This window comes from Cygnus atratus, chromosome 19, assembly GCF_013377495.2.
Source record: "Cygnus atratus isolate AKBS03 ecotype Queensland, Australia chromosome 19, CAtr_DNAZoo_HiC_assembly, whole genome shotgun sequence".
Lineage (NCBI taxonomy): Eukaryota > Metazoa > Chordata > Aves > Anseriformes > Anatidae > Cygnus > Cygnus atratus.
In genome coordinates this window covers 2,642,102-2,662,922 of record NC_066380.1, presented here as the reverse complement: position 1 = coordinate 2,662,922, position 20,821 = coordinate 2,642,102, and the positions used below count along the sequence as shown (strand labels likewise).

The 20,821-nt window shown below is 41.5% G+C and overlaps 1 protein-coding gene across 4 annotated transcripts; it reads right to left on the bottom strand.

Moving 5' to 3' along the window:
• Window positions 1–23: 23 nt before the first annotated feature.
• On the bottom strand, window positions 24–18,366 carry TRAF1 (TNF receptor associated factor 1). Of its 4 annotated transcripts, none has more exons than XM_035555539.2 (11): window positions 18,260–18,366; window positions 16,272–16,493; window positions 15,174–15,258; window positions 11,640–11,738; window positions 10,054–10,215; window positions 6,463–6,534; window positions 5,619–5,684; window positions 4,725–5,162; window positions 4,160–4,337; window positions 3,419–3,567; window positions 24–2,221 (listed from the first exon to the last, which is right to left on the bottom strand). In XM_035555539.2, exons 2-11 carry the CDS (start codon window positions 16,478–16,480, stop codon window positions 2,003–2,005), a joined length of 1,677 nt encoding a protein of 558 aa, XP_035411432.1. In that variant the 5' UTR covers window positions 16,481–16,493; window positions 18,260–18,366; the 3' UTR covers window positions 24–2,002. The 4 variants fall into 4 exon arrangements, with proteins under 4 accessions (XP_035411432.1, XP_035411431.1, XP_050570532.1 ...); XM_035555538.2 differs by having other exon boundaries at window positions 5,619–5,687; window positions 18,260–18,363; XM_050714575.1 differs by having other exon boundaries at window positions 16,272–16,490; window positions 18,260–18,363.
• Window positions 18,367–20,821: the final 2,455 nt, after the last annotated feature.

Genomic DNA, 20,821 nt, shown 5'->3' with positions numbered 1-20,821 from the left:
ACAGCTAAAATAATACACAAACCTTTTTTACGTTAGTGAGCTTTATTTAGGAAATAAATAAAATGTTAAGAAAATATGAATGATTGTAATAAATACAGCACTTGTCAAAATTGCACAGCTATGAAAAGCGTAATATTTTTAGGCATATTACTCCAGTGTGGTTAGAGGGTCTGGCACATAACTGGAAAAATAACTTTCTGTGCCTGAAAGAACATTTCAAACACGGAAGAGAAAAAAACTATGGGGCAGGGCAAAGAACATCCAGTTCCTTCCCAAACAACCTTTGACAGATATTTGTTTATGAATTTTTTTTGTTTTCTGAAATCTGATACTTCATCACAACTAATTATTTAAAAGGATGCTGTCGAGATAGAAATGAGAGATTGAAATATCTGTTCGTAAGTCAGCAGTCAGGCTGGAGGTTAGTTACAGCACATGACATTTCACCAGCTCTACCAGACAGCTGCTGTTTCCATGGTTTGCAAAATATCAGTGGACAAATAGTTTCTCCTTTCCCTTCTCATGCAGTGGGCACAATATTGTCTCTCAGTTTTGAGTTTTCAAGTGAGACATGGGGAATATTGCAGAGGAAAAATGAATATAGTTGCATAAAAGCCTTTCACTCATAAATACACGCTTGCCTCTGTCTGCAAGATCAGGCCTTGGGTTTGTGCACTACAGTCCCACTGGTCCTGGAGAATGCCTTGCGGTCCTGGACGAGCAAGCTGTGCTGCTGGCATGAGTTTGCTGGAAGTTCAGAAACTGCTGCACCAAAACCTGACTCCAGTGATTTTGCCAATCAGTTGTTAAGTAGGGAATAAAGAGCATGATGCTTGCTGTTTTGGAGGATAAGGTTTAGCATTTGAACTTCATACATTTGCAAGCTTGACTTGATTGTAAAAATAGTCTCTATTCATTCCTTGCCTCTATTTAAAAAAAAAAAAAAAAGGATAAAAACTTTTCTAGTAGATATTTCCATTTTAGCATGTAAAAAGAAAAATCAGAGCACAGAAAAATAAATAAACAGGAAAAAGATCGGTGCTTCCTAATTAGTCACTTGCCTTGAAGTTTCAGAAGACACTGAACACTTTAAAACAAAGCTACTGAAGGGTCCTTACCACTGCTTGATCCGGCAGCTCTGGACTTCCCTGGGATTAACCCTCAGAGCTCCACGTTTGAAGTGGGAAAGTCAAACTACTCCTTTCAGAAACACTGGAGTTGATTTCCCCCAGGCACAGTGTAATCTGGTCACATTGCTGATGCAACAGTGCATTTTTTTTACAGAGCACATAAATATAGGACTAAAATAAATAGCAAGAAATAAGTCATCCAGTAGAAGGATTTCAAGCTACAAACGCTATCCACAACTCATTGCTTTCAAGGTTACCAAAAAGCACAAAGACACCCAAATGGAGCCTCAGGGGAAGGAATCTGCCCTTGTCCCTGGCAGGGAACAGCCAAAATCCCACTGCAGGGCTGCCAGCCAGGGCAGCTGAGAGGTGCATGGAACCTCCTGGAAAAGTGAGCCGCGTGCCTCGGTGCTACTGGAGGATGTGGAAAGCTCGGCCTCACCTCTTGCAACCCTGCAACCTCTCAAGCCAAGGCTGCCAGATGGGAGCTTGGGCTGCACTCTGCCAGAGTGACACACATACCTGGGCACACGTGGGAAGGAGCAGCCCCTCTGTCCACATGTGAATCTGCAGGGGTGTGACTGTAATCTACATCTAAGGCAGGAGTATCAGCTGTTTCATGAAATAATCACAGTTCTCATTTGCAGTAGCACACTCCATGTGGCACTGGGCAAAGCACTCAGCATGCTCAGCAGTAACTGTCGCTAGCGGGCAGATCCGGTTGATCTGAATTAATTCAATGCAGCACAGGCTCAGGCTCTCTGGATTTTGAGTGCAAATGAAAACTAATACGATGTCTCAAGCTGATGGTTTTTTTCTCGTAAACTAATGAATTTCAGTGGTCGATTTACCAGACACCCATATTTCAAGATTTAGGAATTTGTTTCTATAATGCATTTAAGGAAAAGTGTGTCTTCTTTCACATAGGCATATTTAGGTGACTGTAATTTGGTCAAAGGGAGGAACATGGGACAGCCACTTGCAACATTCATATCATTCACTGGTCTCTGAAAGGAAGCAGAAGTCAAGTCTGGGCGAAATGCATCAATAATATGTTCCCTATTATTTTGGTCAAGCAGCATAAATGTAACCTGAAAAACAGAATGCAGCAATGATGAGCTATTGAACTGAAAAACGAACCAGAAAATATCAGAGACAAACACACAAACATGCTGCAAAAGCACCTGGATGCTCTATTTATAATTAAATGCAAACTATAATGAATGTTTCACAACCTGCAAGGTCAATTAACGTGAACAAGGGAGATTGTAACAGTTCCCAAATTAAATATTTAAAACTTTGCCACCCATAAAATAAAATGAAATAAAATAAAGTAAGTAATTATTTCCTGGTAGAGAATTCTACAGTGCAAAGACTTTTTTTTCTCTCTCTCCTGACAACTTAAACAAACCCCAGGTTTGGTTCCAGTCATTACACTCATTCTGGTGCTGTGGTTTGGAATCAAAAGAAACAGCTCTTGCTTGTACGCAAATATGTAGAAGACACAACCTAAATATCAGTATAGGCTCTCACCATTTTATTACCACTTTTATTAATTCACTGTTCTTTAGTTGGAAATGTAAAATACATATAATACTTTTTTTAATACAATGAGGATTGAGAACTTTGATTTCTACTTTTTTAACTGCTAGATGGTAGGAAGGCTATTTATATGAAAGGCTTACAGAATTATTACCATACAAAGGCAAATACTAGAAGAGATCAGAACCCTGCGCATATTTCCACTGTCTCTCTAATCATTGTTGCCCTTATCAGATTCCACTTATAAAATGAGAAAAAAGAAAAAAAAAAAGAAAAAAAAACAGATCAGGATAACGTAAGACATCTATGGCATATTTATAAGTGGAACTCTAACCTCACATTTGTAACACCTGTGTTTCAGGCAGCAAATCGCAATTTTCGTATAAACTGATATTATATACGTATAGGAGAGCCAGGAAACATTGTGTCTCCTGGTTTATCCCAGGTGGACACAGGTTGGGATACAATAACCTTGAAAGTGCAGAGTTATTTCAGTATCCTGGAGTTTGAAAATCCTTCAGGGCAAGTGTTGAATCTCAGTAGGAGCAGCTTTCCTTGAGTGCAAATCACTCCATTCAGTGCCAAATTACTACCCAAAATTAGAGTGTGGCTTATAAGCCATCAGAGAAGAAAATGGGAAAACGCTCCAACTTCCACTAAAGTCAAGAGAAAAAGTTCTCTTGAGTTCACTGGGAGAAGCAGTGGGTTTATGCTAGGATCAGATATGAAAAAGTTGCCCTTCTTACCTTGTGTCTGAAAGGCCAAGGGAGCAGAGCATCATAGTCTCCTTTCATAACAACAAAGAACAGTGACACATGGGTTCCTTTTCCTGTCCCATCCCCATTCAGATAAATCCGCAGACAAACCTTGTAGCCATACTTTGCAGTGTAGAAAGCTGAAAATCAGAACTCTTCATTAGTAAAACCTCCTCTGAAAATAAGACAAAATGACTGTTTTGGCATATGCAAGAATATTTGTGTCATGTTTTGGTATTATAGAGATGAGGAAAACACACAAATCAGTACAGCTAATAAGCAATGAAAATCCAGTGGCTGGAATCCTTTTAATGACTCATACCTTGGTGAAAATTACCTGGTGTTAGCCACAGAAGGATAATTTACCTAACCAAATTACTTCTCACATGGGAGAAAACTGCAGCAGAAGACCATTCAGTACCATCAGGCACCAAGGCTGTGGATTAGACAACAGAGATCCAGCAGATGTCACTGCAAGTAGCTGCAGCGGAGGGCAAATTGCAAAATGAAAGCCCAGAACAGAACACAGCTCTGTGGCAGCTTCCCTGAATACCAAGCAGGAGAGCATGAGGTCTTCACACAAACAGCATCTTAGGAGCTCTCCTTAATAGCTCCCTGAAGCTATTTTAAAGCACTTCCTGTCCATGAGCAGAAAGGAGTGTCATTCTAGAGAAATCAGTGGGTTTTCTAAAGGACCAAGTTTTGCTAACACACGTATACGTCGTGTTTTACCTGGTGAGTACAAACTGACTGTTCTTCCCGTCACAGAGTCCTGTAACTTCCGACCAACATCTGTTATTTTCCACAGAAAGACCCCGTCGTAGGACGCTTGCTCAGAGAACAGAAGACTCTTATGAAGATTGCTGAGGCCTGCATCCTTCTGGGTCAGGCACCGGTGCAACTCTGCAATCTAGAAAAAAAACATCGCAGTTCTCAATCAACCCCACTGCCCAGGCTGATGTGCTGCAAAAGCAGCAGAACTGTACAAGTGTCCTCATGTTCTGAAGGGTTTCCTTTGATTTCTTTCAGGAAATTCCTAACATTTACAACTCTCAGGAATAACCAGAGACAGAACTGCCTAAACACAAATTTAGATAAAAATTTTAAAGAGATCCCCATTTGAAAATTTATCCAAAACAAGAAAAGGATCTTGTAGATGTGTCCAGAACTTAACCCTTCACAGCTTCAATTCCTGTGCTCATTTCTATCCCCATCTCTACATCGTCTCTCTCTGACATGTGTTAAGTATGTCATCTACACAGCAAGCACACAGGCAATGTTTATCATAAATATTTACCTTCAGTTCAAGGCCTCGTATTATATTTTGGTCAAGTTCACTCTGTCTCCGAAAGGCTGTGATTTCCAAGTTAGAGGTTTCCACTTCCTTATTGAGTACTGACACAATATTCTCAAACACGTGTAGCTTATTTTCTAGCTCAGAAATCACTTTCTCCCTCACAAGTTGCTGCAGAACAGATTCATCTTCAGGAACAGAAGATGCAGGAAAACAGTCTACTTCCAGATCCCCATTGATTTCCAGACCGCCTGGGATCTGCAGATCAGGGATGCTTTTGTCTGCAACATTCACATTCAGCTGTGATTGTGGGACGAAACCATTTGCAGCTTTGGAAACAGTGCACAAGCTTGCCTTCAGTTGCTTTATGTGCTGCAGCAGAAGCAGCATGTGGGCCCCAACTGCAGTTTTTTCATGCTCCTTCATCTTCTCTTTGCTTCCCTGTAAGAAGACATGATTAATACTCTCTATACAGCTACCATAACTGGCCAAATCAAGCCATGTTCCCTCTAGCTTCTTGGGAGAGACAGGGATGGGAGGACTGCGAGATACAGGCCCAGCTACAGAGCAGCAGACTCTCTTCAGAGACATGGAGAATGGAAAACCAACAAGCCCTCTAATGACCTCTAACCCAGCAGAATTGTAATAAACATCCATTTTTATCTGAAGTCAATGCACTGTGCAGGCCAAAGAGCAAACCGCATCTTAAACACACCGTGTAACCACAACAGTTCCAACATCATCTCTCCTGGTCTACTAAAAATGGGTACATTTCTCACTTTCCTTAAAGATACAATTCAATCAAGGACTAATACCCTGAACACAAAGGCTGGCTAGACCAAAGGCACTGAGCTGCATGCCATCTGAGGCCTTCCTGAAGGCAGCAGTTTCACTTACCCTAAATGAACAGCCAACTTCAGAAAACCGACATCCATCCTTGTTGATCAAGACTGTAGAGTGGTTCTGCTGAAAAAAAAAAAAGAAAGAAAAGGCAATAAAATAATCAAATACCAATTTCAATTCTTGTATCTACCTACTAACACCTTGGTCCCATCCCCAGCAGCTATAAATCAGGTTAATTCAAGTCAAAGCATTGCCACAGCTTACAGTGTCTGACCAGTTCTGAATACTCATTGATAAATCAACCAAGAGTGTGGTGGATTGGAAGTTACTTGGAGGCAATCCGGCAGTTGAGTGCCTTTCTAACATACTGATATAACAGAGTTTAACAAACCACAGTGATTCCCTAGTAACAACTTGTCATAAATAATATGGCAATAAGCAAGTTGGCCCACCACAGTCGTGCACACAGCCACTTTTACACTCTTCCTGCTCTTACAGAAAGCACAGAAGAGCTGCGTCTTGCAGCACGCCCTGGGAATAATGGATCTATTGGACCAAAAGCTCTGGCTGGCACAAGAATTTAGTTCCTTTCACAACCAAAAGCACCTATCTTTAAATACACTGTTAGACAGCATATTCTTCTTTCAGTCACATGGGTCTTCCTGAATACTTGAAAGGAAACAAACACTTCCCTGGCTTTGGCAGATTAATTTAGTAAGTTAATTGTGGGAGCAGAGAAGAGAAGCTATACATGACAGCTATGCTGGGATGTAAAAAGCATCCAGATATTACTGCCATATCTGAAGATGTTCTCAGATGATCATTTAATCTAAATGAACAAGTGATATTTTCATGAATTGAAATAAAGTTGTACTGCTTTCACTCATCTTTTACCTACCTTTTCCTTTGATGATGTTTCTGTTTGCACACGTTTCTGCTCCCTACATAAACTGCCTTCACATGAATGTTTCTGTCATTAAAACAAGAAAGGAATTGAGTACATTATTAAAATCACTGAGTATCTTTACTTAGGAGTCTTTGAAACATTGCTTCTGTTTGGGAATGCTACTCCTATTTCACAGAAAATGAAGGCTAGAGGAGCTTTTCTACAAGAAATTCTGTGGTATGGAAGAGTTTGCAAGAAGTTTCTTCCTTCCTTCCTGGAAGGCGTGGATTTAAGGAAGAGTAAAAGAAAGGAGAGTAACTTCCATAGGAGCACTACAAGCTCCGCAACACACGGTGCAAAACCCTGTACCCCTGTCCAGACAGTGACCACTCTCGACCTCACTACTCAATAGACTGCATTGTTTTCAGGCTTCTTTTCAGACAAAATAACCTTCAGAAGCGTGGGACTAAAGCACATCTGTTAAAAGTGGGTGCTGCTGTCCCCTCTGCAAGGACTTGGTTGCACAGGGGACGGATTCAGTGGTTTCTTAAGCTCAGCTTCTCATCTGATCACGCAGCTCAGCTCAGCAGGTATGTTCAGTGACACATCTCCAGATGCAACACCCGTTAAATGAAAGTACAACGTGTGATCTGTTACTTATGAGGCCCTGAGTTCTTGGAAATTACTTACAGATGCTTTGCAAGGTCATCCTGGGAAATCTGATACAAGATTGGCAATGTACAAGTCTTGCCCAGTTGAAAGCATAGCATGTACAATCACACATGCATGTGTATGTACACACATATGTACACCCAGTGGCATGCAGGTCGATTATGGAACAGAAAGCAAATACATGGGAAAACCAAATAAAAACTCTTCTTCCATTGGCTTCGTATAGTTTGCTTAGTGTGCAGACCCTTCTCAGGTTCTGCTTATTAACATTTTGAAGGCAGGAATCCAAATTTTCCATCATGATGTAGTAATGCAAAATGCATTAGTGCTAACATGAGACTTCCTGCCTTTCCTGGCTTCAAGGAGGGGAAAGTAATCCTCCTGCCATTGGTTCAAACTACAACTGTAACTTGTGTATTTAACACAGCAACTGTCAGCTTTCAACCCAAACTATACAAGGGGGTTACCTTTAATCTTTATAAATGCCTTTGCATGCCAGTACATTTCCTATAGTCTGGAATTTTTTGTTGATAAAGCCATTTCAGCAGCCCTCAAGTCCTTCCTCTGCAGAGTCCTGAGGTTTCTCTTTTGATCCCCAGAAATACAGACAGTTTTTTTTTCCACTCTTTAATTTATTTTTAAATACTCTGTATCCTAGGTATTGCACAGTGTGTGTCTTTACTTCTTACTTGCTGCTCTTTCACTCCTTCAGACCCCCAACTTCCTGAAGGGGAGAGAGGCTGGCGGGAAGTTTGTTTAAAATATGGGACTGCAAAAGTCATGAGACCAACAACTGACTGGCTAAGATGGAGAGAGTGAGAGCAGTGCCCCAAACTTCCCGTGCTCCTGGAGGACTGTGGATATACACACAAACAAGCAAAATTCATATGCCACATAACTATAAATTTAATAAGGCAGATCACGTAACCAGTGGAATTCCAATTTTATGAATGCTAACTAAGGCAGGCAGTGAAAGATCAACATTTCAAGGCAAATCCCCTGCCAAGGCTTCCTAACTAAAAATTAATAAGATGACAGCTAAGCAGAACGAGGGGGAGGAAAACAGTTTGTCATTGCAGGAAAATGAAGCCCGCTGAGGTAGATCTGCAGCGTCACAGAGCTCAGGAAAGAGAAAGGTGCTCAAGGAACAGACTCAGCTCAAGTTTCACCCTCCTGCTTGCCTCTTTCACTCTCCTGCTTGCCTACTGCGCTTTCAGAAGGTTGCAAGGGATTAAGTGTTGCCACCTTCTGGTATCTGCAGTCTCTCTGAAACAGACACTGGATTTACCACTGGTAAAATGTGCCTGGGTCCAGATACTCTTCTCTCTCCGTAAGAGTTGCTGAGATATGAAGAGCACATGCAAAAGCTTTCTAAGAAGCTTGTTTTAGCCAGAGTGCCTTCTTCGTACTCCAGAAGGACTGTTACCCCCACATGTTGGGTGTAGCTCATGGCTCAGTATTTGGAAAGGCTTACATCTGTGACAGTTATGGCATATAAAGCCACCCACTGCTATTTACATCAGGCTACATTTCTGAGGTATTCACAACGCTCCTGCTATGTAGGTCTTAACATCACTATGCCCCCATTCCAGGACAAAACTCCAGGGCTGGCAACTGTTCTCTCTGCATTATCTGATGGGCTCAATATTTATTCTGCCCTACCCTAGAAGAGTGCTGTCCCAGCAACACCTTCCGAGACGAGAGCCCACAGAGTCACAAGCTAGGTGGGGTTGGGATGAGAAAGTTTGCAGAGATTTCAAATCGAAACACATGTAGTGGTGTTAGCAAGGGTGGGTCTCTCTCGTTCACGCTGCTGTTGCTTTGTCCCAGGAGTTTTTAAAGCACAAAATGCCCTAAACAGAAGGTGATGCACTTCCACCACGAGGCTGAGAAACATGCCACTGATGCTGTATCTTTGGCAATCTCTTTGCATAGCAGCTAATTTTCTACCACTTTTCATCTGCCCCACCACACCGTTTCCTCCTTCAGCAACACAGAACAGTTTCTGTTAGCTCCTTTGATGCCCTCAGACCACTCCCAGAACTTGTATCACTGCATCTTCAAAAACGGGGAAAAATAAAGAGCAGCTTTAAAGATGTTAAAATGAGCACACGAAGTCACTTAAAATCTGCAAGTACTAATGCAGATTGTTGCCCTGTTTTCACAATGTTGAGCATCAACTGAGAAATTCAATGCATTTAAGTAAGAATGCAATAGGTTTCGCAACATAAACTTAAAAGTTTGATGATCAACTACAATTTAATGAGAAAAAATATTTGTTGTTTTAAAGAGAATTTTGAGCAAATGCTGGGGACAGACGAGTGTTTTTAAATATATATAAACACACACGGGGGATATATACATCTTGCAAGTCCCTGTCACAACAGTGGGAAACGCAACTCAAACATAAAAAAAATTAAAAAAAAAAGTTTAAATAGTCAGAGAAATTTCTGGCAGAATGAGTTCTTATGCATCCTGGTCTGTATGGACATTGCTGCTAATTTTGAGATCTATATATTTGATCGTATCTAATAGAAATACTATCTGATAAAAGGAAAAAAAAAAGGCAATTTTAGTTTGAATAAAAAAACCAGACTCTTTCAAGATCTCTTCCCTGCAACTGCCTGTGGTTCTGTATGACATCTACCTCATACTGGGAGACACACTTTGACGCTGGAGCTAAAATGTGGACTACCCGAGCCCTGGATGAGCACACAGGTATTTCCCTCTCCCTGCTGTAATATCACAAGCAGACTATCAAATACTCGTCATTTTTCTCTCGAATACATGCACGGAAAAAATAGCAAATGCAGAAGAATTAAATGTTCTCCACATGCAGCAGCACTCATGACATCAGGATGAAAAATGTCATGATAGATTATTTAAGCAATTAATATAAAACCATTATTTGAAACAAACAAATGTTCTTACTTGGTATTCACTACTGGATAGGCTCCGCTTGCACTTCTGACACATTGTCACATTATTAACACATCCGTTTTCCAAATGATCTGCAAGATTCTTTCTCATTACCATGTGTCCACAACCAGTGTGACAAGGGATTAAAGCATATTCACATAAACTCTGATGCTCCTGGAAGTTAGAAGTTGCAAACCAAAATGTTAACTGCAGATAAACATTTCTCAATAAATAGCTTGCATTCTGCCAGCTTTGCTTTGCATTTCTTCTAAGCTTGGGTAAAGTCCCACTCTACAGCGTTACCAAGATTACTGTTGAAAAATCCACCATCTTTACTGGGGCTTTTTTGATAATTCTAAACTTTAAAAAAAAAAAAATCCCACAACTTTTGATAAATTCAAACATGAGCTCTCTCTTGAACTGCTCTGACTGACAGGATAAATGTGGTTAGCCTGCTGACATCTCTATGTAGCATAAAAGAATGGCCATCTGACACCTATGCAACAGTTAGGATACAACTCTCCTCTATATTTTAAATAACTTTAAAAACTTTTCCTTTTCATTATTTGCATCTTCTCATCTCAATAAGGAAAAATGTCAGCATCATCTTTTGTGACTACATCCAACAGGTCCACTTTCATTCTTAAAAATACAGTATTCCAACAGAAAATATTTATTCTGGCCTCTTCTACTGAAACTTTGGCACTGTGTCACAACTGATTTTGTCTTCAGAGGGAGATGGCTGTCCCCTACAGAACTGGCTCAGACATGCCAATTTCAATCACACGCTCAACTTTCAAATTCATTTTGCCATGTATTCGTGCTGAGAGGGGCTCCAGTTCTCAAAACTATGAAGCTGAGCAAACTGGGCAGATTTTTTTCCTTAAAGAGGAATGCACTCAAAGAGAAAACTTGTGCAAAATCAGCGAAGACTAGAAAAGGCAGCAGCACCTCAGATGCTTATCAGATTCACAGGCATCCATGGTACACAGCAGACTCCCTGTTACAAATACAGAAAGGCACCCTGTTCCTACAGCAGTGGTCCAAAATAAAGCTGCCTTAGCATCATGAGATTTATCTGCATTTTTTCATGATTCTGTTTTGCATGTCGGATTCACAAACCTTGTCCATCTAAATTTTTTATCTGGGGCATTTCACATCTGCCTGAAAAGAATGATGAATGCATTCAATCAATTGGAATCATATGCACAGGATGAAATTATCTCTATTTTAAAAAAATACTGAAGAATTGCTCATAACAATGTCCTGGAAATTGAAGTATTTTCATGCTACTGCTTGTAGCATCTTTGAATTTAAATAATAAGTAAGCTCTATGGAAAATAAATATAATAAAAAACCATAGCTGACACATTTGAGTAACGTTAATTTCACAATCATTCAGGATGTTCTGGACTCGATCAAAGCCCTGTTAAACTTAATGAGATGTTTTGAGATACTCTGTTGGTATGAATCATGATATCTTTGTTGATTCTTGTGAATTTGCACTAATCTGTGTTTGCTGAGAAACTAGATTCATTCTTCTGTCCACATTCAAGTAAAAGCACATGTTAATTTAAATAAATTGCCTTTAAACGTACTTCAAAAATTTTCATGATACCAGACCAACTGCATCCAGGGGTCACGCAGCGTACTTTGAGCTCAGAAATCTCTTTATTAATGGCAGCATCGCCAAAAGCCTGGAAAGTAAACACAGTAAGGAAAAATCACTGGTCAGGAAGTACTCCAGCATGCATTTTTGTGGTAGGGATTATCAAGACTTCGGATCTTGATAAATCCCTTCTTTTTTTGTTTCATTTACTCTACTACCATAACACTTTCCTATTTAGCAAGTATTTTGGTGTTAGTAGAGTCAAATAATTATAATTTCTTTGTTATGATTCAAAAATAAATTATTTGATGCAATATAAATTTATTGAAAAGAGCATAGCCAACTATAGCTTTTATTTCAAGTTCCTTTTCACAGAAGCCTGAAATACATCACGTGCAATGAATGTGCTGATGTGATCCTAACTATAGGGTGCTGCCATGTGCGACTCTAATGAATGCATTTCATTATTGGGGTCATTAACACCTCCTAAAGTGCTGTAGAGAGGACTTGGGTCTGTTCTGCAGTGAGACTACATTTCTCAGACCAGGCTGTTTCCATTTAGTATGGCACTGTGTACTAAAGAAATGTAAACCACATGTGAGATTTTTTTTTTTTACTACATAGTCGTTGTTTTTTTTTCTTATGCTGTGAAGAATTGTGAAATTATTCTGTAAATGATGAAACACTACACATTTTTAATATTACCTCTTGCAAAATCAAAATAGGTACAGTGACACGAGAACAAGACAGTGGTAAGTACACAGTACAGAGGACAGCAGATTTCCTATGTAACCTAACAAAGAGCAAGATAGGAATTGGGGCCGGGGAGGGTGTCTCTACATATAAAGGGGGGAAAAGTATTTACAAATGATGTCCACATTTCTATGAAGTTACTGAAATTCTACATAATGAGTTAGAAAAGTTAACAAAATTATCAGAATCAACATTGCTGTTTGTTTTTTAATCTAGATACAAATGTTTGTAGTCATCTACATTCGTCATATTAAATCATATAAAAGAAGCACAACCAGCTCTATGAATGGTAACAAGGAAATCAATTTATATATGCAGAGTCTAATAGAAACTCCTTTCCTCTTCTCAACCCTTAAGCAAAGTTTACCTCTGAAGAATTTCTGCGCACAGATCGCAAACAACTCCACAAACAAGAAATTAAAAATAATAATAGGCTGTACAAACACATGTGTGGCTCCATCTGCATGTATGGAAGATATTATGTAGTAAGCTAGCAATTAGTGAAAGCATACCAGCCCCAGCCTCTAAAATATTCTAGTCTAATTAATGAGCAAATCAAAGAAATTCAAGTTATCAGGCACATGGTGGCTTTTTCCCCATGTCATAAGAAAAAAGCTCAAGGAATTTCCTGACATTACTAAAGAGATCTTTTAAAATATATTTAACTACAGGGACAGTCCCAGCAGTGCCAGGGTTTCTTACTGCTGTGTGTATTCCCTATGCTTTTTGTTTCACACCTGTAGTTGCTAAATCACTCTGGACACAGCTCAGTTAAAAAACAAGGCAGAAAATCCTCCTCTCTTCTTTTATCCGCACAGGTCACTGCTTTGAAATACCCGCAAAACTTCTTGCCCTCATATCTGGGAACATAAGCTTGCACGGAACTTCGTTAGGGGCCTGAGTCAGACCCTCGTACTGTAAATGAGATGACTCTCACTGACACAAAAGCGTTCTGGGTCAAAAAAAAGGAAACAGAAACTATTTCTCTCTGATTTGCTATATTGTAGTTGGACGTCTCCCTCTCATTTTAGCCGTTTCAAAGGAAGATGTTGGTGCAGGTGCTGCCGGTGGTTGTTGTGGGACACCACAGACGCCTGGTCCTGTCTGTCCCAGAGCTCGCTGCAGCTGAACCAGGATCTTCCACTGCTCTAACACAGCCAGGAGGGAAGAGCCACAAAGGGGTTCGAGCTCAGTGCAGAGTAGAGAATTGTCCCCTAAGCAAGCTTCTTGAATGACAGCAGATAGGGTGTGAGCAGAGTCGGGGGCGGATACCCCCCACTCCTCTGACTGACTTCAGTGACGGATGCAGATGCACAGCAACTGATGAAGAGCACCAGGGCAAGGCTTGAAGTACATGTAGTATACCAACGGTTCATAAATTAAGAATATGACAGGGAAGGTATGGGAGATCATGGGATAAGATAAAGCAGATACACCTCTTGACAGGCCCTTTTATTTCCTCTTGTGTAAGTATCTTATTTAAAATATAAACATATAAACAGATAGCATAGGGAATAAACATTAAGCAAAACCACAGTAAAGGTAAAGAAGAGATTAACCAGGATAAGATATGGAGCAAAAAACAAACCTGCTATACAGTCTTTATTACTCTTGTTGTTCACAAACTGTGGATCACTTGTTGTAAATTGATCTATACAGGCAGATCCTCATGCTTTTGTGGTGACTGACTTCATGTGAACTCTCAACAGGCATAAGAATCTGTCCAGGCAGATCAGTTTGCAAGAGTGGGGCCCTGTTTACTGTAACCCACCCACAGATTTTGCAGAAAGTCCCAAAAGACTTAGGGAGAATCCTGCACCAGAGAAATCCGAAAGTTATAAAAAATTAACAGTCGACATAGAATAAGAATTTCATAAGGGTTTAGCTCTATCTATCTGTGGTTCCATGATGCATGAAATTCTGTTACCGGGAAATTTACTGCAGAACTGAGGATTTTTTCTGAGATCTTACTCAGTTCAGTGTTAACTGCAAATTCATTATTTTGCTGCAGTCAGTTACTATATTTTGCCTTTTACCTCACTGCCAGCTGACTCTTGGGTTTCATTCTTTCCTAACAAATTTAGACAGAATGTGTATCTCTTGGTATTCCTGCCTGGAATCAGAATGGAAGGAAGAAGATGAGCTGGTACTGAGCCCTTTGTTTGTATTCAGGATAAAGAATAGTGCAGCGAGATGCCTGGAAAATCACCTAACAGCAGAAGAGATCTGCACCATTAAATTACAGAGGAAACATTCACCAGTGCATAATTTTTATCAATGATTACGTTCAGCTCTAAGTTTTCCGCTCTTTTCTCCAGATATCCTGGCTGTCAAAGCACGCTCCAGGCAATTCAGCTGGCTAGCCCATACTCCAGCTTCTTCTCTGAGAGAGAACTCTAACCTGAAAGTTCAGTAACATGTTTGAAGGGTACAGAGAAACCTGCCACCCCCAAGTGGGAAAGCCACTAGGATACTTACTAAGGATAATAAGTAACAGCTAAGACATATTATTACAAGTAGGAAAGCACAGGTTCATGGAAGGCAATAAAGGTTAATTGTACAGAACAGTGGGGAATTTTACACTGCAGAACTGAACGGACTTGAAAAGTCCTAAGGATGCTGTTACACCTTTTAAAATCAAAATCTTTGGGAAATTCAAATGACTGAAGCACAAGTTAACATTTTCTCCTAAATTATAATCTAATGTTGACTATAGAGTAGACCAGGCAGTGATTAATGATAAGTTAATGAACTGTTTACTACAACTTACCCTTTCTTCTGCCAATAGGCTTCCTTCACTTAAAGTACTGGGATCCTCCTCCTTACATTTCTGGCAAATTGGATTTTTATTGTTTCTGGCAAAAAGAAAGAAGAATAAACAATCAATTAGTTAACTGTAGTTTAGGATGTCTTTGTATACACACTGAAATAAATTAAAATGTGGAGGTAATTTCTACTCAGAATCCATAATCTTTGTTCATTAAAGGGCCGATTTTTAAACACACTGAGGTAAAGAAACAAACGAAACCCCTGCTATTCCATTCCTCGAGATCAGAACTAGGCCCGTATGTTTTATCTGTATTTCAGCAAAGCAACAGCAGCTTGGATCATGAAAAACAATAAAGCTGGGAACCTATTTAGCCAGGGCTACAACCCTGTCACTATATCTTGACTGCTTCTGTTTTCCAAAACATCAAAGCTCAAGTCATATACATACAACTCATATATATACAGTCATATATATACAACTCATATACACAGACATGTACTGCAATTTCACCTCCCACCTGTAGGGCAGACAGGAACTTTTCCAAAGGCTCTGAATCAAGGTGTAATTCTTGAAAGAAAAGGGAGGACAGAAGCAGGTATTCAATCATAGCAAATGCCCACCTAGCTCCTGGTTTTCAGGCTGTCCAGGAGAATGCCTGTCATTGTTTGTCATTAATGGCAGCAGCACCTTAACATGTAGTGATCTAGCTGAGTTACTAAATTTAAAGCTCTAAGATAATGTTTATTAAAATCCCATCCCATCGCTTACCAAAGGACTGTAAACTCCTATGGTAGTATTAAGTCAGCCTTGCACTAATTGTTCAAAGCTAAACCAGTACCATTATGTCGCAATTACACATAGGAAAACTGACATCTTTCAAGCTCCGTAATCCAGCCTTTCCCACCCCGAAGACATCCACACTGGAAACAAGGAAGGAGGCAGAGACCACCCTGCATTCCCTAGAGGTAAGTACTTCCAGACAGACCAGTGGGCCAGGCAGCCACAGACTCTCACCTACTGAGCACAGTGGCACCGCACAGGGTACTTGCAGCCACAGAATGGGTCACAGCAGTGTGACCCTTTGTAGCAAGGACCTACCGTACAATCCACGACAGGCAGGCTGAGCAGTACCTATGCCCACAGAGCGTTTGCAGGGCTTTCTTCAGAATATTGTTGCAGTTGCTGCACAGGTACTTCTGATCAGGTGCATCTTCACAGATGTTAGTGGGATATCCAAAAGGAAATTCATTTTCATCAGGAGAAGAGCTGAGGACATCCTGCGGGCCTCTGCTTGATTTCTCAGCCATTTGAAGTCAACTACTGTCAAAGATGAGGAAAAAAAAAGGTGCTGAAACAAGAAGACACACACTCACTTTGATGTAAGAGAACACATCAGGCATCAAAGTCCTCAAAGCAGCTCCAAACCTGTGTAGCAGTCTAGTGATCTGTTTAATTGAATCTGTAGCTGACATGCGTGACTAAATGTCACAGTGGGGTTTGACGAGGTACCAGCAGGAAATTACTGTACAGATTTAAAATTTCCCTGAAACACAATATGAAAATGGACAATACTTTAAAACAAAAGTCCAGGGTTTTCTTCCCACAGTTTTTTAGTTTGTAGAAAGATGAAGTAAACAGTCCCATCGTCTTGATCCCATCTGTCCACAACACACAAAAGAATTTCCTGTAGAGTAAATCCCCAACAACATTCAATTTCCAGCAGCCAAAATTTGAGATTATGCTTTATAGATGCAGAAATTGAGCAACTGATATGTCTTTAGTGATCTTCCTGAAGTCATACCACTATTGGCAAAATGAAAAAGGAAATCACAAAAAGCTTAACACCTGTGCTCTAACCAGAAACACCTAAAGCCACACATGAAAAGGTATAAAGCATGTTCAGTACAGGTTTTGGTTAACGAGAGCTGTGCAGTTGAACACTTTCGGATATGCAACCAGAAGTGATTCTGGTGGTCTCCACAGTTGATTGGAAAGTTCAAGACAGGTTTTTACCCAGGGGCATGGCACATTTGGAACATAGTGAATCTACTGAAGACTTTAGGAATCTATTTTTTCCCATGACAGTACTGACACAAAATAACCTGTCTCAGTACCAACTCTGACTTTACCAAAAGTAATACTACCAAGTCTGAAAACAATGGAATCAATATTTAAGTCTATTGGACTTGTTCAGGTTTGTGCCCCGTGGGTGCCAGGTTGCCCTAAGCAGACTTGCCTTGCCTACATGTTCACACTGTGGTTCTGGGGCACGCTCGGGGCACGCTGCAGACCCCTGCACTGTGTCAGCACACAGCGAGAGGCTGGGATGGAAGTGGTTGCGGCTGCCACCTTGTATAGAAAACCGTAACGATGGGAGACCCAAGTTCAGCTCTCTCCCCTGTGTCAGAGGACTCAGACTGACATCTCCCACCTTCCCTGCACCGCTGCAGCCAATTCGGACACTTTCCACACCTCCTGTGTAAGCTGCTCTCTATGTGGGGACGAACAGCCAGACCCGTTGGGCCAGGCAAGGAACAGAAACAGCGGTGTGACTCTGACACGCAGTGCACAGGGCATCCCCAGGATTTTAAATACCTCTCTTTGAACAGCATTTTGTTTTCTGGTTCAGGCAATTCACTTGGCCTCTCTAGGCACTGGAAAGGGAGGCTAGCAACAAACGCAGGGCTGCCAAACCTCTCAAGAACCAAAAAAATGAAAGCCTGCAATGCTAAATGTGACAGAAACCGCACCCCTAGCTAATGAAGCTCTGTTACAGGCGTAACTGATGGCACCCAGTGACAGCAGGCACAGAGGAGGACCGCCAGCCTTTACGCTGCCAACCACCCACAGGCTTTGCAGGGCCGGCCTCCTCCTTCCTCCTCCTCCCTCCTCCTCCTCCTCCTCCTCCTCCTCCTCCTCCTCCTTCTTCCTCCTCCTCCTCCTCCTCTTTCTCCCCGCCACTCCACCCGCCAGGCCCGAGGATGCTGAGGGGCAGCGGGCGGCTTGCCCGCCCCCAGAGCCCCTCAGCGGGGCCGGGGGGGCCTGAGGCGGGGCCCGGGGCCCTCCCTCCCTCGCGCTCCCCTTACCTGAGCCCGCGGGGGCGGCCCGGGCCGAGCCGGGCCCCTCGGCACGCAGCGGGCGAGAGCCGCGGGGCCGGGCGGGGAGCGGCGGAGGTGCCTCGGGCCGCCCCGGCGGGGGCGGTGGCGAGGCAGGGCCCTGCCCGCCGGGGGCGGCTGTGTGAGGGCGTGGAGGCCGCCCGGGGAGGTCCGGGGGGGCAGCAGGGGCCCGGCTGCGGGCAGCTCCGGGCCTCTCCCCTGCCAGGAGCCGGGGGAGTGAGCGTGGAAAGGGCCAAGGGCTCAAACTCCCCTCAGGACAGCTAAACTGAGGAGCGTGTTAGTTCTGTTGGTGGAGTTAGTTCCTGAAAGCGGTGCCGTGACGGCCGTGTGACACTGCGACCTGGCCCCGTAACTCAGAAAGTGCAGCGTGCCCAGAGCAGGGCTGGAGTGAAAGCTGCCCTCTGTGCGCCTCCGTCTGCTCTGCCTGGGGGAAAACCCGAGTGCTCAGAGTAAATCTGGATGCTTGCATTTCCTCCTGAAGCCTACTGGGGATCCTCCCCATGCCTCTGCCCTCTAGCTATTCTCAAATGCAGATGATATTTATAACAAGCTAACACAAGGCCAGTTAACTAAGGTATGCAAATCCTTTTAAGATGCTCATGGCGCAGTGAAGATTTCTACAAAAGGAAGTTTCACTATCAGGATAAGGCAAGTTTACACTGAAATCACATGCTGCAACCACACCGACTATGATTCAGTCAGAAGAGAGTTTCAGTTGCAAATCTGTTAGTTCTTCCCTGTGAAAGAAATTTGGGAAATACCACTGGGGGGGACTCCTAGCTGAAAACTAAAGGTAAAAAGAGGAGCTGGTGCTCTAGATGCTTCGCTTCGTTTGCTATGCTGCAGCATTTACAGCAGCGTTTGCATCCGGGTAGCTTATGCCAGCCTAAAAGGTTATTTATCAGTAAGTGTCTGCCTGAACTCTGATACCTCCGTTAGTTCCACATGTGGAATAGCTGCCCTGCGTGATGGTCTCCCCCACATAATTGCAGATTACCAAATACAAAATTAACCAGAGCTGTATTAAATAATAGATTGGAAGGGGGGTGGATCTTCTGGGAACAAGGGAGAGCCCTCATTCACGTAAGTGGACTATACACTGTAGTGCTTTGTTGCATTGCTAGAAGAAACATTGGAATTAATTCCTGAATTTTTTTTCTCCTCACATTGTTATGAATACATATTCATAACAATATTAATGTGTTTTCACAAAGGAAAAAAGAATATTCATCAACTCTGCTCACACAGCTGTGTGTGACTCAGCTTGTTTGCCTGGCTGATATAGCAACATGTATTCATTTCCATGTGTTCCCTTACTGCGTGCATGCTGGGTTTATTGAAGATTTCCCAGCAAAGAATTCCATTAAACTTCTACATTTTTGTCTCAAAAGGACAATGTCAAGCAACAGAGGAATAAGCAAAACATTTTTTTTGAGACTTCAGAAGGGCAACTTAATTTTAAAAAATATATATCCAAGAAAAAAATAACTCGAAAAAGATGGCCAGGTCTAGGGGTAGGATATATACTTTTATCCTTTATAGGGCTGATGTATGTGCACACAGGAAAAAATAATCTTATAACTATACGGTACTGTGAGGATACTATAAGCACCAAGCCTGGCACTATTTGCAGAACAGAGGCTAACAAAACCTAGAATATTACCAAAAAATAAAAAAGTACAAAATGATTGAGATTGCAAATTTTATTTTCAATCATCTTTGTGGTTAATTGAAAATAACAGGAAGTATTAAAGATATACTCAGAATACAAGAGATGTACACGGCTTCCCTATGAAAGGCAGATAGCTGCTCAGTTTTCTTTATTGTTTCAGACTCTGCTGTCTGTAACAGAGCATACTTCAGCTCACTTGCTGCACGGGCAATATCTTTTCACAGCTGTATGCTAGTGCATTCATGGGACTTGGAGACAGATAACGACCATCTTCTGATGCCTAGCATTTTTAATAATAGAAGTCACATTCTTGGAAGCATTATCTAAGAAGTTTCCTATGTTTATGTTCACAATTTCTTTCACTCTGTTTTATTAAAAAAATAATAATTTGTGGGCCAAATACTATTTTCAGTTCCACCCTGTAGCCTCACTGGAATCAGAATGCAAGACTCTTTCCAAGAAAATAATTTGATCCTTCACTTTGTCAAAAAAGTGACATTTTTATTATTATTATTGTTTAAGGTTTTAACGGTTTAAATGTGATGATGCAAAGGAAATTGTCATTAGAGAGAAGAAAACGTAGGTCTGATGGAGCCAATTGCCATGAGTTTGTTTTAGAGTATCCTTCTGGCTTATTGCCATACATCACTGGAGTGTGGTTGGATAAACCACTAGCCAAGTGAATGCTTCCACCTTCCAATCTGCAAAGAGGGAGCAACATTTGTTTCCTTTTGTAAAACGCTTAGATCTCACCAGATGAAAAGCATCATGTGCAGTTTAGTAATGCTGTCACAGCACAAGAAAATGGCTCGTTTAGCAATGTGGGTGTGCAATTACTTGTGTATCCGCCATGGTACCTG

Excerpts from the sequence above, each read along its gene's own strand:
- TRAF1 (XM_035555538.2), bottom strand. The coding sequence starts at position 16,480 with ATGGCTGAGAAATCAAGCAGAGGCCCGCAGGATGTCCTCAGCTCTTCT. Across the intron at positions 11,739-15,173 it reads GCCTATTGGCAGAAGAAAGG|GCTTTTGGCGATGCTGCCAT; the intron begins GTAAGTTGTAGT and ends TTTACTTTCCAG. Across the intron at positions 5,163-5,618 it reads AAGTTGGCTGTTCATTTAGG|GGAAGCAAAGAGAAGATGAA; the intron begins GTAAGTGAAACT and ends GTCTTCTTACAG.